At 46.7% G+C, this 16,655-nt stretch overlaps 1 protein-coding gene across 15 annotated transcripts in view; it reads left to right on the forward strand.

The window, feature by feature from the left end:
• Window positions 1–16,655, forward strand: part of EPHB1 (EPH receptor B1) — a 366,648-nt gene that overhangs the window by 8,649 nt on the left and 341,344 nt on the right. For 9 of the 15 annotated variants that reach the window (XM_081192550.1, XM_081192557.1, XM_081192551.1 and 6 more), the window contains exon 1: window positions 11,210–11,676. In XM_081192550.1, the coding sequence (XP_081048676.1) occupies window positions 11,604–11,676 (73 nt within the window). In that variant the 5' untranslated portion in view covers window positions 11,210–11,603. Of the gene's footprint in view, window positions 1–1,761; window positions 1,902–2,845; window positions 2,971–11,208; window positions 11,677–16,655 lie in introns of those variants that run through there. The other 6 variants (XM_081192562.1, XM_081192558.1, XM_081192559.1 and 3 more) reach the window with 4 other exon arrangements.

The raw sequence follows: 16,655 nt of genomic DNA on the forward strand, positions 1-16,655 counted from the left end.
GACTCCAAGCACTGCACAGTGGCACAAACAGAAACCTAACAGAGATGACCACCAACTCTGGTGACTTTGAAAGAGAATTGGACCAATTCGCAGAGGATAAGGCCACAAGTGCTGCTAGTCATGGCAGCTATGCTCTTTCTCCACTGCCAGAGGCTGTGGAGTCAGTGTAGCTTATGGTTACTATAAAGTCCCACAAGGACTTCACTTTAGAGCAGGGTTTCCCAAACTTGGGTCTCCTGCTGTTTTTGGACTACAGCTCCCATCATCCCTAACTTGCAGGACCAGTGGTCAGAGATAATGGGAACTGTAGTCCAAAACAGCTGGAGACCCAAGTCTGGGCAACACTGCTTTTGAGGATTTAAGCAGAGATCCTTGTGGGACAGTAATGTGATCTTAGACCACCCATATTCAGCATATGGACTTACTGATTTTAAGTAACATCAGTATGCAGCAACAAACTTATCCAAGGACAGCTGCAGTATTGCACTGGGTAGGTTCACAGCAATAGCTCATTTTGCAAATGCAAGTCTGAGAGAAATAGTGGGCCTGTTAGTATCTCCCCCCCCCTCCTCTCTGTGTGCTAATCTTCAGGGCTGGCTCACTCGCACTTTCCAAAATCACATAAAGACAGAGATGTTCAAACATGTAATTTAACGATTTTTCAAAATTATTATTCTTTCTCCTGATGGCGCAGAGGAAGGATTTCTCTTTCTCCAGCCGCCGTAGCACAAGTGCAATCAAAGAATGAAATAACCAGGTGTCCTTCCTGCCTGTCAGTATGCATAAGCAAATACCCCAGCTCTTCCTGGGCCAATGTTCAGAAATGGGTTCAGCAGAGCTTTCTGAGGACAAGCCTTCTGATGGTACTCAGACGGGATCCATGGGTGGCAAGATGGCTCCAGATTTTGAGCCATTTGTATGACAAGGGAAAGAAGTGTGGGCTTCAGATGCAACTCTGGGTTCCGCATTGGCCAGCCACTTTGATCCTGTGCCAGCCTCTTTGTTTGGGCACAAAACTGTTGATGCCCTTCTGCAAGACAAATGAAATCTTTTGATGCCAAACAGATGGTCCTTGCTCTGTGGCCACATGGTTTGGCCTGGAATGTGTTGCTTGGATTAGCTTCCCCTTCTGGGCACACGAGGGCAAAATAAACTGATGTCAAATGTTCTGGCAGTTGTAGACAACAGTAATGGCTTGCTAGGAAGCCCTCTGTATGGGGGCAGGGAGACCTAACATGTATGACAGTTGCTTCAGGTAAAGAAATCTGCTGAGGGTTCTGCTTTTGTTTCAAGTTTAAATATCTTTAAAATATATAGAAGCTACAAGTGAATACAGTGGTACCTAAGGTTACAAACACCTTGGGTTACAGATACTTCGGGTTACAGACTCCGCTAACCCAGAAGTAGTACCTTGGGTTAAGAACTTTACCTCAGGATGAGAACAGAAATAGCGCGGCAGCAGTGGGAGGCCCCATTAGCTAAAGTAGTACCTCAGGTTAAGAACGGACCTCTGGAACAAATTAAGTACTTAACCAGAAGTACCACTGTATAAAACAGTGGACTACTTTTGCAAAGAGACCAGGTTCCACTGAACTGGCTCAATCAGGACATGATTTGAACTGGGCAATCAGACAAACGTTTTTCAGCACTTTAACTCAATCACTACAGTTACTATGATACACCCTGGGCAGAAGCACTGAGGGTCAGCTAGATTAGACAATGGCTAGTCTCCCCGAGCTGTCCTGCTCATCTCTAAGTCTGGTTGCCAAGTGGCAGGACTTTGTGACATCACCGTGAATATTCAGCCACTGTGACACGGCTTTTATATCTTGTGTTGATGTCATGCATGGCACAAGGATCTTCTTTGGGAAAACCTATATGCATAGGTGCAGGAAGACTAGGTAGGAGCCAAGCTCAGCTCAAGCTGAAAGTTTAGAGGGAGCAGGAGCAGTGGGGCAGTTGCAAGTGGAACTGAGATTTCCCTTCCTGTGTAATGTTCAAGTTCTGAACAATCTCAGTAACCTTGGTCTGACTGGTGGTGTATGCATGCAGGGGTGCAGCATGGGGGTGGGGGTGGGGTGCCAGGACAATTGCTTCAGGAGCATTTGTGTGTGTGTGTGTGCTGTTCACACTGGGACTGGTGTTGCTTCAGCAGTATCTGCATCGGCAAGAGCTGGGCTGGCACATGGCGGGCTCCATTCGCCCACTGTGCCCCATGCTCCAGTGTGTGTACCCCAGGTACCCTGGGTGCCACGAAAACATGCTCCACTGCTGTATGCATGCATGTACTTGCTTTGCTTGAAAAATAAAAATAACAAAGCTGTCAAGGAGATAAGCAACTATGCAACCTTTAGAAGACATCTGAAGGGAGCTCTGTTTTTAATGTTTAATGTTTCATTATGTTTTTATATGTGCTGGAAGCCACCCAGAGTGCCTGGGGCAACCTAGTCAGATGGGCAGGGTACAAATAATAAAATTATTATTATTATTGAGAAATAGCAACCTTGGGGGTAGGGACCCTTTGGCCCTCCAGACATTGTTGAACTACAGCTCCCATTACCCTTGATATGTTGGCTGTGGCTGATGGGAGTCTGAGTCCAACAACATTTGGAGGGCCACAAAGGAAGGGTCCAGGAGGAACCTCAGAATACAAATGAACCCCCCAGAATGACAGGATGCAAGAGGCTGATAGAGACATGTTTCCTTCAGCAAAGTGCCTCATGCCAATAGGTTGTCTCCCAACCAGTGTGCTTTCAGCAGGCCTTCATTTACATGCACCCTTTTGTACATATTTGGAATCAGACTGTCACCTGTTTTCCTGACCCAAATTCTCTGCCTTTAACAGCAGCAGGTGCAGCTTGACTCAGCACAGTGGCAACATGATGGGGGGAAAAAACCTTCTGAGTTTCTGCATATCATGCAGCTTGTAAACGCAAAGCCTATGGTGGAACAATAGCAACCAGCTGCCTGGTGAGTGCTTAACCTTTAGCAATACATCTGCCAATGGGATTGTCTATGTGTTTTTCAGGGATATGCCTGTTCATCAGCATCTAGTTGGTCAACAGCCTTAGAGAAACTTCTTCCAGACGAGGTTCTGTATCACTAAGGATCTTGGATTCCTGTGGCGGGTGAACTAACTCCAAAACGTAATAAAAAACAAACTGCTTTCTTTGCACCATTTTCAGGCCACTGGCAGAAACTGTTAGTGCATCGCTTTATAAAATACCTCAAATGTCCCTCTTTATAGTCAGCTTAGGCCCAGCATCAACACCTAGCACCCCAGGGCAGCTACCAAGTCCACTGTGCTTCAACAAGGCCCATCAGCACTCCACATTGGGTAGTTGGGTCTGTGAGTCTCCATTTTAATTTCCCATAGTGCCTTGTAGTAACAATATGCTGGGCCTGGTCTGGAAGTTCTAGCTGATGGCGAATGCAGTGGCTACACCACTAACGGGGGCAGATGACTGGCAGCCAGTGACACCTGCACTGGCTCTCCATATGCTATGAGGCCAGGATCAAGGTTCTCATATTCATACTGGGGAACCCCCCTTATGTGGGATGCGCACCTTCTGGCACTCAATGCCTTTCTTAACAGAGGCTCCCATAGGAAAGGGCTTAGGAGCATCACTTTGTCAGTATGAATAACATTGTGTTCTGTCAGCATGTGAGGATTTAATTGCAATTCTAACCTGCCCAGCAGGCATGTAACTCATAGATAGGATCACACTGTTTTCCATTTGCACGGACAGATTGTATTTCTAAAGTTACTGTAAAAACAACAACTTTATGAGTCATATTACTTTCTTGAGAACTAACCTGTAGTTTTGCTTTGTTTGGAAATATGAATCTCGGTTGGATTGCAGCTGACCTCTTGCAATACTCACGTTGTCCTCTTTGTTGGCAAATGTGCCATAATTATCTTAATTGCAAGTTTGCACTTCAGAGTTCTCTGTTATAAAAAGATACACCTGGGACCAGAAATGACAGGTTGTTTGCCAACTGTGGCATGGACAATAGCTGATTGGTCTCTCTTTTTGTTTAGGACTTTTTCTTCTCTCCTTGGGGCTTATGCACATGATACAAGATTTAGAGCTGGGAGGGAGCTGTGGTTCAGCAATGTTTGTAGGGCCAAAGGTTCTCCAGCCGATCCACAGGACAAGATGTTAGGTGGGAACCTCATTAAATGGCTCCCAGTCCTGATCATCTCCAGCTGTTTGATGCTCTCCACATCGCTGCAGCATCCACCCACTATCCCTGTTGTAGCTTTCTGGAGAAAATCATTCCACTTTGCAATGAGAATTGGTATGGTAGCTCACCACTCTAGAAAGCATTTCAAAGCATCATCCACCAGCTCTGCCCACAATGGCCCAAGCCAATCTTAGTTGCACATGCATTCTCAGCAGGAGTTTGTAGCTGCCTTCCAGTCACTGACCTGCTGCACTTTGCCATGTTTGCTAATACCAGTACACAGTACTTTTTTTCTAAAAAAATATATGTTTTGGGGTACTCTCATTTTGACTCAAGAAAAGCACCATTTTGTAGTTCCAATCAGGAAAAATAAATACAGTAAATGGACAAAAGTACAAAGAACATGCATTACACTGGGAAAGGAAATAAAGCCGCTATTGGAGGTGGTAACAACGAAACTGACCAATCACCGTCCTAGATTCCAACTCCTACTTCACACATTAAATGCTTGCTTCCAACTGAGACTCAGGAAACACCGTGACAGGAAATGAGGCCGCCATCGGAGGTAGCAACGGAACTGATGATTCACCGTGCTAGAGAAGAAGCTAAAAAAATTAACATTTAAGTTTCTTTTCCCGTTAGATTCACAAAATGTTTAGGGATATGTGTACCCCTGCACCCCCCAAAAAAAGCACTGGCAGCAGGGCCAGATTTAGGTTTGATGAGGCCCTAAGCTACTGAAGGTAAAGGGGCACTTTATATGTCCAGCTGCCCTTTGTCAACAACAAATTGTCGCTGTTTTTTGTGTTGAATATATGCTATATGGTAATTTATGGACCTAATAGGTATCTAAAGCCATTTGCACATAACAACATATGTATTTTATCAAAGGAATTGTTGAACTGAAATACAATTAAGAAGAAGTATATTAATAGTGAAATACAATTAAGAAGTATATTAATAGTGAAATAATTATTAAGCTCTAACTGTTGCTGTATGCAGGTTTTATTTTATTTGTTTTTTTATCTTATATTTTGGATATGTACGTTTAGGTTTTTTTCCTTTACTTTTTTTGGGGACCCCCAAGAGAGTGGGGCCCTAAGCTATAGTTTGTTTAGCTTATACGTAAATCCGGCATTAACTGGCAGTACAACCTGAGGCACCTGACAATAGCACCAGGCAGTTAGGAACATCTAGGTCTGCAGGACCAGTCCCCACCCCCACCCCAGAGAGTCAATATTTTGCAGTAGGAATTCAAACGCATGCTAGAAATCTAGGTGTGCACAAATAAAGTGTTCTGTCACCCTGGTGCAGCAAATGCATTTTAAGATATTGTACTTTGTGCAGTGTGACTGGGAAATGCATGGAAAAGTGTAGGATGTACAAATGATTAAGGGGAAAACATATAAATACCCCATGAGCAAATCAGGATGAATGCACATTCTTATAAACTTCTCGCAAACAAATCAGAATGAATGCTCATTGTTAAACCTAGTTTAATGCGTAAGCTATGTGCAAGCAGATTGGGATAGAAGGTTATCTGGAGGGGCCTAAGGTCAAAATGAGACATCCTGGGAGGTGGCTAAGGTGAGGTGGAGAATGGAGGGCAAGTGAGGAGAGCTGCAGGGGCTGAAGTGCAGAAATGGAAAGCAAGCAAGAGGAAGGAGAGGGAGTGCAGTAGATGAAGGCTACTTTCCAGCAGGAGAAAAGCCACAGGTAGAGGCATCTTCTACCTGCTGCCCAGAGCCTGACCCCAAGCAGCTCCCTCGATAGCATAGCTCACCCAAATGAGTTCTTTCCCTTGAGAGTTGAGACAAGAAGCCAAGGAAGGTGAGGTTAGAGGGCTGTTGGAATGGGAGTGGTGTTGAGGGATAAGTGATTGGACCCCTGGGTGCTCACTTGTGGGTTGCCTCAGGGCTGTGTCCTCTCCCCCATGCTTTTTAACATCTACAGTGGTACCTCAGGTTACATATGCTTCAGGTTACATATGCTTCAGGTTACAGACTCCGCTAACCCAGAAATTGTGCTTCAGCTTAAGAACTTTGCTTCAGGACGAGAACAGAAATTGTGCTCCAGCGGCGCGGCGGCAGCAGGAAGCCCCATTAGATAAAGTGGTGCTTCAGGTTAAGAACAGTTTCAGGTTAAGAATGGACCTCCAGAAAGAATTAAGTACTTAACCCGAGGTACCACTGTATACGAAGCTGCTGGGAGTTTGGGTTAGGTGTTCACCAGTACAGTGGTACCTTGGGTTACAAACGCTTTAGGTAACAGATGCTTCAGGTTACAGACTCTGTTAACCCAGAAATAGTACCTAGGGGTGAGAACTTTACCTCAGAATGAAAACGGAAATCGTGTGGCGCGGCGGCAGTGAGAGGCCCCATTAGCTAAAGTGGTAGCTCAGGTTAAGAACAGTTTCAGGTTAAGAATGGACCTCCAGAACAAATTAAGTTCTTAACCCGAGGTACCACTGCATGCAGATGATACCCAGCTCTACCTCTCATTTAATTGGTGGTTGGTGGTCAATGGATTGTGGTTGAATCCTGACAAGACATAAGTACTATTTTTGGGGGACGGGAAGGTACGGGGGAGTCCCTGGTCCAAAATGCGGCAACTGTGCTAAAAGCCTTGGGTCAGCCTTGGGTCAGTCTGGAAGTGCATGGAAGTGCAGGTTAATTCTGTGTCCAGGGCAGCTGTCTGCCAGCTCCACCTGGTGCAATGGCTGAGACCCTACCTACCTGTGCACTGTCTCACCAGAGTGGTACATGTTCTGGTTAGCTCCCACTTGGACTATTGCAATGCGCTCTATGTGGGGCTACCTTTGAAGGTGACTCAGAAACTGGTCCAGAATGCAGCAGCTAGACTGGTAACTGGGAGTGGCCACTGGAACAATATAACACCGGTCCTAAAGGATTTTGTTGGGAGCTGCCCAGAGTGGTTGGGGCAACCCAGTCAGATGGACTGCATATAAATAATATAACAACAGCAGCAACAACAGCATCACCTATCTATTCTGCCCATTCCATTGATGCAATTAGGGATACACAGAATCTGGAAGACATTTAAAGTTGTAGGCCTACTTACTTATTTTGCAAACATGGAGATGCATGCATGCAAATACACACACATATACACTCTTCCTGAGATAGAGTGGAGGCAGGTGGGGGGGGGGAGGAGAGAGAGATTCCATTTGCATGAAGCTAAAATCCAATGAGGTGACTCTACATTGTGAGGGCACATCATTTAGAAGCCTTGGAGAGGTGAACTGAGCTTGGAGAGGGTGGGAGTCAGGCTTTTGCTGTTTGCTCCATTTTATTTATGCATTTTGATTGAACAGAAAGCATCTAATGTCTCTCTATCACCATAAAACACATGTAAAGACATAAAATATCACCACCCTGTACAGCAGTAGCTGATTTAGTGGCATCCTTTCCCTTCTTCTCTTAGGAGGGGCACGGGAATCAAGGTACACAACACACATATTAATAAGGAGGCTTGGCTCAGCCTGTGATCTGTCACTCCCAATCTCCCATCTCCAGTCAGGCTGTCCTCTGAAAAGAGAGAGAAGGAGTGGGGGGGGGGGGGACGACGACCCACTCAGATAGCTCCTCCATGTTTGCTCACTCCTAGAGCCAGGCTGTTTGTGTCTGGGATTGAATTACCTTTTTTGCATTAATGGCGATGGTGACATCGATGAGAGTAAGTGATTTCTGAACATTTCACTTCTGCCATTGGAATGCAGGGCAGCTCTGACTTGAAGTGGTCAAAATGTAACAAAACACTTCAAGCACAACCTGTGCCACAACCCACCCAAAAAGTGCGCCAGCGATTGTGTGGTGGGGGAAACAAAGCAAGATCCTTGACGGAAGCGGGAGGGATGACACTTCCAGATGACCTGTTTATTGAGCATTAAACATGATTTGTTTCTAGGGAGATTAGATGGACATTGACTATTTAACAAGCATTCATTTTGATTTGCTTGCGGGGGGGGGGGGGTTAATGGTGCTTCAAGTGTTACACCACACTTTCCCATGCATTTTCCTTACTGCAAAAGTCTGATCTTTCGGGAAAGCAGGTTCATTGGGCAAGACCTCCCAATCAACTTTAAACGTTCAAACTTGATTTGTTGGTATGTTATTGAATCCCACCTGAAAAGAGTCTTTTCATTAAATATTCCAAAACATAACAAGAAAAACAATTCATTAACATTCAACAAATAAAAGCAGTATAAATTCTCAATGGCATTAGTACTAGTGATCTGCAGAGGCCCGAGTGAGCAAATAAATTTTCAGGAGGGGGTGAAAACTCAGGTGGGAGAATATTGCACAAGCTAGGTGCCACAACAACAAAACAAAAACTCTGTGCTGTAGCTACTCAGTCTGCTTTGGAATCTGAGTAGAGCAGTTTTCCCTTCCATCCCTAGCCTGGCAGGAGTTTTGCTGACCCAGGCAAGCAAAAAGTGAGTTAAGCAAGGTTGCAAACTCTGGTTGGGAGAAGGGGCATGTGCACTGTGTTGTGCTTTTAGCCCTTTGCCCTTTGCTTGGCCCTGCGAACATGGGTGCCCAGGGTAGTGGGTGCCATGCAGTGTGCATGGCCCTGGCATCAAAATTTGTGGGTGCCCGCCCCCTTCTTGGGGAATTTTGTGGGTGCTCGGGCCAGTGGCGTAGCATGGGGGGTGCAGGGGGGCCGGCCGCACCGGGCGCAACATCTGGGGGTTAGGGTTAGGGGGCGCAAATCCACGGGTTAGGGGGCGCAAATCCACAGGTTAGGGGGCGCAAATTACTTGCCTTGCCCCGGGTGCTGACAACCCACGCTATGCCACTGGCTCGGGCACCCAGGGCCCCAGGGAGCCAGCACCTGTGGCATTAAGTCTGAGTGTTTCTAAGTGTGCTTGGTTAAACACACTTAGAAATCTGCTGAAGTTTCTATCTGCATCCAACCAGACATGCTTAGGAACCCTCTACATACTTGCACATTCCTAGTGCAAATCTCCAGAGAGCAGCCTGTGTGTCTGGTGACGCTGACACATGGCTTGCAGGTGTGCTTCTGCCCCTGCCTGTGTCCAAACACCTGAGCATGCCTTTTTGCTCAGCAACGAGTCATCCCCAGAGCTTCAGCCACTTTAGTCTGGAAATCAATTGTTGGGAGAAAAATGAGTAACAACATTTTGAATATCAAACAATCAAACTAGCTTTGTGGGTGTATTGGGGGCAACCCAGCCAGATGGGCGGGGTATAAACGATGCTGAAATATACTCGGAGTCGAGAGTGGATTTCATGCTCTTTATTGAGCTCATAGTGGTGAGGAGGAATGGAAGTTCCCCCAGAATGTCTGCCTTATATACATTATTTACACAATGGGCCCCACGTGATTGGCTAATTCCGGGATTCTCCTGTAAGCCAATCAGGTTGCGGATTTCCTTCCACCTGGAGCTGGATTGGGTGGCTCCTGTGGACCAATCAGACTGCTGCATTCTGGATCCTATTGTTCTAGGACCAATCAGACTGCCGCCTTTTGGATCCTGTTCAACTCAGTACATAACAGATATAATAATAATAATAATAATAATAATAATAATAATAATAATAATAATAAATTGAGCCTTCTCAGTGGTTGCATCCTGTTTGTGATGTTCTCTCTCAAAAAGCAGAGTTACCCATTCCTGCAAGAAGCAAAGACATTTTTATTTCCTCAGGCTTTAAAATGTATTTTTAAAGAAACACAATCAGAGAGTATCCTTCTGGATATCATCTGATGGAAACCACGGGAGGGGCGCTGGCACACAGTTCCTGCTTGTGAAGACAGCATGGTGGACTAGTTCATCCAGCAGGGCTCTTCTCCAGCAGTGGCGTAGCGTGGGTTGTCAGCACCCGGGGCAAGGCAAATAATTTGCACCCCCTAACCCATGGATTTGCGCCCCCTAACCCGTAGATTTGCGCCCCCTAACCCTAACCCCCAGATATTGCACCCGGTGCGGCCGGCCCCCCCTGCACCCCCACGCTACGCCACTGTTCTCCAGTCCTCATGATTTGTGTCCTTCATGTCCTTTCCCCACTGAATGAATACACATATTTTTACAACTATTGTTTAGCGTAAGTGGGTCCATTTCTATTTGTACTGTAAATTGTCCTGTGATCCTTGGATGAAGGGTGGTATATAAATTCAACAAATCAATCAATCAATCAATCAATCAATCAATAATTTCTATAGAACTCTTTTAAAAAATGAAATCAACAAACGACAGCTATCCCTATAAACTGTATAGCTTGTTAAAAGCCAGAGATGTCATCTTGTGATCCTCAAAGGCAAAGTGCCTTGTGTCCTGTCCAAATGTAATTAAAATCATTAAAAAGAGAGAGAGAGAAAGAAAAGAGACTTTGGATCCCGAGGGTTATTAGTGGGATTAACATGGTCCAGGGCCAAGCCTCGTCAGCGACAGCAGCAGCAGCTTCAGGAAATCTCCGGCTCTGGAGACTAGGATTAGGCAAACCCTTCCGATTGTCTGGATATTAGTTTGCAGGCAAGTTCTGCCTTCATCATGTTGCTCATGTGTTCTGTTAGGTGGAATACATTCCTGCGATTTCCCGTTGATCGTAGGGACAAGAGGAATCTTTCAGAAAGGCGCAGGAGGCCGCGAGGAAGCGCGCTGCAAACAAAAGCCGAACGCTGCTGAAGATATTTAAATAGGTGGCTTCTCGTTAGCTTAAAGGCAGGGGCTGCTTCTGCGTGCAGCGCCCCGAATTAATGCTGCATCAGTGGAAGCAGGAGCGCAGCGCTCCTGATCAGTCACTAGGGGCCGCTCTTCCCCTTCCTTCGGCGCGCTCTCTCTCCCTCGTCCCTCGCTCTCTTCCCTTAGCAAAAGTTTTTCTAAAACTAACAATACCAGCGGAAGGCAGCGCTCGCCGCTGATTGGCCGGGGGATTTTTGCAGGTTGGGTTCCTTGATTGGACAGGAGCTGCCGGGGGTGGGAAGAGTGTGGATGGTACGCGCGGGTGCGGGGGGGGGGGGAGGCGGGGAAGCCTCTCTCTCTCTCCCCCCTCCCTCCTTGCAGCCTCAGTGGCTGATCCAGTTCTCACTGTACACTTTACTACGGCTTGCAATGTGACACTAAAATATACACTCCCTCGCTCTCTCACGCACACCTCACACACACACGCACGCACCCACCCAGACACTCGCACATACCTTCACACACACACATATACACAGACACGCATGCACGCACGCACACACGGACCCACGCGGGCGACGAGGCTATAATCCGGAGTGGAGATCGTTCTCTCTCTCTGTGTGTGAACGGATCTAGATCGGTCGCTGCATCTCCGCGTCTGGTTGAAGCGGAGCCCGCGGAGTAGCGGGAAGGGAACTAAGCGCGGTCGCCCGGCGAGGAGCTATTTCTCCGCGGGTGCGCCCGCATCATGGTTGGCGCGCCCATGCCATTGGATTTTGTCGTGCTGTTCTGCTTGGCATCTGCGATCGCAGCTGTGGAAGGTAAAGTCGACGGCGGCGGGAGAGAAAACTTTTGGCGCTGGCTGTCGGGGCTCCGTTGGGGGCGGCGGCGGCGGCGGCGGCTTCTCGGGACGCGCCCGCGGGGCTCTGCCTCGCCCAGGCACCTTCTCTGGGAGGAAGGCAGGGCGGAGGGCGAGGGGGACTCCGGGGGGACGAGCGGGCAGTGGAGGCTGGGAAGCGCCTGGCAGCCCTTCCTGACTCGCCAGCCAGAGGTTGCAATGCAGTTTGTGGGGCTGGCCGGGCTCTGGGGGGCTTCGCAAACCCCGGCCTTCCCTCCTGCCTCCGTGGCGCGCAGAGCGAAACCCTTGGCCGTCGAGCAGCCTGGCTCGGCTCCGGGAAGCGGGTGGCCCCCGAGGGCAGGTCGGGCTGCCGGAGCAAGGAAGGGTCCTCGCTACTCCCGCGAACGGGAGGTGCGCAAGCGTCTCGCTCTTGGGAGACGGTGCGCATCTTGCGCCTGTGCCTCGCCTCCTCGACGGGCGCTTCCCCACCCGATATTCGCGCGTGTGTGGCGAGGGGAATTGCAGAGGAGAACCGGGGCGGGCATGCCTTGCCAGTGGCTTTTGACGCGGAAGTAGCGAGGATGCTCCGCGCGCGTGCCTCTTTCGAGGTGTCGCTTAACGTGGGAGTCCGCCCCGGCCGATCGCAGTATATAACCGAGCTAGACAATCGCAGGAGCAAAGAGGTCATTTGAGAACCGAAGACCCCGCGCTTCTCCACGGTGGCTGGGGCGTGTGTGTGTGTGGTGTACAAGCTGTCACAGCCCTCCTTCCCCCACCCCTTGAATGAATCAAGCCATAAAGCAAATCTTGGCTCCTGGAATCCTGGGAGTTTGTGTCACACACTCATTCACACAAGGAACGAGCAAACCCTTGTTTTGTAGAGCGAAGGGACACCCGCGAAAGAAACTTTCCCACTCCCACAAAGGAGGTGGGGGGGGGAGTGGCTCAGGGATTTCACCAACCTGGGGAGGGGAGGAGGAATGGGGAGGACATCCTTTGGTCTCCATCCTTTGGTGATGAGCAACTTGTGACCTTTTGCATCAAGCTGCTCCAATCTAGTTGGGGGCATCTTTATGAAGAGTCACTTCGGGGTCCACAGGACAGCACTAGCAGGAGGAGGAGGGTGTAGTGCTGTCAGTCATCCCCGCTAGGATGATGAATGACAAACGTGACCATTCAGAAGATGTTCAGCTGGTGCAATTAAATGGAACCATGAAACCACTTTAGCTGCTGCCTGGATGCAACAGGGCAGTGCAACTTTGGAAACCTTGCGGTCTAAAATCCTTGCCTTCTTAAACCCCGGGAAGCCTGTTAGTCTTACGACGGGGACCATCTTCTATAAATAACACCGTGACTGTTTTCTTTTCTTAAAAAAACCTCCAAGTCTCCTCTTTTTTTGTTGAGGGCTGCAGGGATCCACCTTTTAATCCCCGCCTTATCCATGATGTAATTGAGGGATGAGATTAGCCGGGAGAAAAGCACTGGCGATCTTTTCCTTTCCTTTTCAAAAGACAAATTCCTTCTTGCACCGATCTTCTCCCAGCTGGTTGTCTTTGCAGGGGCTTTTTCTTTATTTCTTTCATTCTTTCTTTCAAAAAAAAGCTAGGTTCAGGGGAGGAGGCTGCTGCCTGCTGGAAGCAGCGTGTGTGTGTGTGTGTGTGTGTGTGTGTGTGTGTGTGTGTTGGGGGGACGGGGGCCCTGGACCTTGCTCCCTTCTTTGCTGCTAGCAATTAGAAACTGGCAGGAATGGGGGCGATTTTAAGGAGACACAGCCCTTAAGGTTTAGTTTAGCAGCCCAGGCTTAGCTATTTGTATTGATTTTGCTTGCCAAGAACGCAAAGCAGGAACGCTAATGATGCTTTATTGCAACATGCGTATTCAACATTTGGAGAGAGAATAAAAACTCTACTGAAGGCGATGAGATAATAGCTGCTTAATTTGTGCTACTTCTCTCACTTTTTTATTACTGTTTTGAATTTAGTGGACTAGAGAGGGAGAGGGCGGGTGTGTGTGTGTGAAGGCATGGCTAGGATGTGGCGTAGCTTCTTAAAGACAGAGCCTGGTTTACATGGCTGAAATTTCATTGGTATCATTTCATCTTTGACTTCTACAAGAGGTGGGAGAATGTTTTTGTGAGTAGGTAGGGTTTGATTTTTTAAAAAAACAAAAAACAGCAGCAGCAGCAACACCCACAAAGGAGTTGCACAAAGGATCTGTTCTTTTCATAAAAGAAACCATCCTTTGCATTTTGCCCTATGATCCTTTGTGTATCACTTTCCTCCCCATGGTTTACCTACCAAGTATCTTCTGGCTGTGTTGTTTTTGTTTTGTTTTTCCAAATTCACACTTCTGGCTGCATTTTCAAAAGGCATAGAGTGAATTCACGAATGGCAGGTATTTCTAAGAGAGTTCAAGACAGCCTCTTTGAAGTTGCAAATGAACAAATGCGTATGCATCCAGTAAATCAAGCTGCTGTTCTGGCGGTAAAACACCCCCCAGTACCCTTGTTCCATTGTGCTATTTTGCCACACGTAAAACTGGCCACAGTCTGGTCGTTGCGTTGCCTGCATGCGTGAACAACCTCTGCTTCAGTACGAAATCATCAAGGGGTGGTGGGTCATTTTCTTTTAACCCCCTCCCCCCTTTACTTTTTTTTTTGTTATGTTCTGGAAATCTCAGGAGTGCACAGCTCAGCTAACCCCAGGGCAAACAGCTTTGCTTACCTAGCTAATTCCTAGTAACCACAGTGAGGAATGGCTTAAATCCCAGCAAAGCAAAAAATGACAATGGCTGGGAGTGGCAGGGGCTGTGCTGCATGGTTTCACAATACCTGCACCGATACTTGGGATTTAGGTTGGTTTATGGATTATGGTATTGGCTGGAATGCTATTGTCAGCAGTGGGGGGGGGAGAGATCCTAGACAATGGGTGAGTGCTAATATGCACTATGGCAAGACAGCTTGTGGCAGGAGAATGTCTGTTAAAGTTTGTAGAAAACACAGGAGCGGGGGGAGAGAAGCGTGACACCAAATATTAAGTTTTCAAGCCAGACTGATTTCAGGACTTGGTACATTCTGACTATTGAAATTAATGGGGTATTCTCCGGAGGCATTGTGAACATTTTCCTATTTCCTTTTGCATATGGGATGGGGACGTAGTTAGGGATGAGCAAATCCCCTCTAGCTGCTTTTTTTTTCTTGCTCTCATTGTTAAAGATTTTGGTATTGCCAGTGCAGCGTTGAAATGAAATGGACCAGTTTTCCTTCAGCATGCAGTCTTTGGGGATAATGTACGAGTAGCTTAAAAGTCAAATTTTGTAAAAATGTAGAGATGATAGAACCACCAGCCCGTTTCGCACATGCATATAAATTGCCTTGATTTCTCGACACTCATCTTCTGTACACTTCATGACTGGCAGCTGAATGTGTGAATGGACTCGAGTTGAAAATTGTTTCATTTACATATGTGTTGGGAGTGCCTTGTTGCGTCTGCATTTTGGAGCAGGGTTATAAACACTATTGGCCTAGTCCCAGGATGTTCGCTGCCAGTGGATACCACACTGATAGTTCTGAGCCCTAATGCTAAGAGGGCTTTTATTTCTAATGGTTGCTAACTTTATGTGGTTGCTAGAGGATGGTATTCTAAACAGGGTGCCTCCTTGTTAAAGTTTCAAAGGATGATCTGGGATTTCATAATAGCAGCTCAACTGCAGGCTGGGTGCCACAACCCAGAAGGCCCTGCCCCATGCACCCATCAGCTGTACCTCTCATACAAATTATTTGCTTTCCTGGACGAAGAATGGGTGGGCAGATTCATGTGGGAAGATACTTTCCCAAGATATCCTGGCCTCCAACTGTTTAGGGCAGAGTTGGGGAACTTGTAACGCTCAAGATGTTGAGAGAGGACTGCAATGCCCATGATCTCTGATAATTGACCATTCTTGTTGGGGTTGATGGGAGCTGAAGTCCAACAGCATTTGGGAGTAATCCACTGATTCCCCATCCATAGTTTAAAGCACTTTTAATTGCACTTAAAAAAACAAATAAAAAACCAGACCAGAAGCCAGTAAAGATGGTACAACTAACAAATCCCATACTCCTGTGGAAACTTGAACTGTAGCAGAGTAACTCGGGCTCTTTTGATAAAATTTACCAAAGGATACACAGGAACAGTTTCTGAACTCACAGACCTGTTTTTTTGTATACTGGAAACTTAACTGGAAATTCCTGTTTGACATTTTTATTTCTGTTTCCCCCCAGTTGCATATTGCCTATACAGCTTCTTTTTTTCTATATCAGTACACTAACAGTATTTGATTTGATTGTGTAATATTTTCATTCTTGTAAACATTATAATTTAAAAAAGAAAATCTGAAAAAAATTCACAAATAAAAACTTTATAAAAAGGAAAGCTTTGCATTTAAAGTGACCAATAAGTTCTCTCTGTGGTGTTGGATCAGTGATGGCCCATTCTCACATGCAATCTACCCTTCTTTAAGTCATCAAATGATGAACATTCATGTATGAAGCCCATTGAAAGAACACTTATGGGAATGCTTTTCCTAGGTATTTTAGTCCAGGCTTTGGGAACCTGTAGCCATCCAGATGTTGTTGGACTCACATCAGATGCAGCCAGAAATGAATTGCATCCAGTGTGTTAATAATAATAATAATAATAATAATAATAATAATAATAATAATAATTATAATTATAATTATAATTATAATTATAATTATAATTTATTATTTGTACCCCGCCCATCTGGCTGGGTTTCCCCAGCCACTCTGGGCGGCTTCCAACAAAGATGAAAGATACACTAAAATGTCACATATTAAAAACTTCCCTGAACAGGGCTGCCTTCAGATGTCTTCTGAATGTCAGGTCAGGTAGATGTTTATCGCTTTGACATCTGATGGGAGGGCGTTCCACAGGGCGGGCGCCACTACCGAGAAGGCCCTCTGCC

The sequence above is a fragment of the Podarcis bocagei genome (assembly GCF_964188305.1).
Source record: "Podarcis bocagei genome assembly, chromosome: 4".
Taxonomy (NCBI): Eukaryota; Metazoa; Chordata; class Lepidosauria; order Squamata; family Lacertidae; genus Podarcis; species Podarcis bocagei.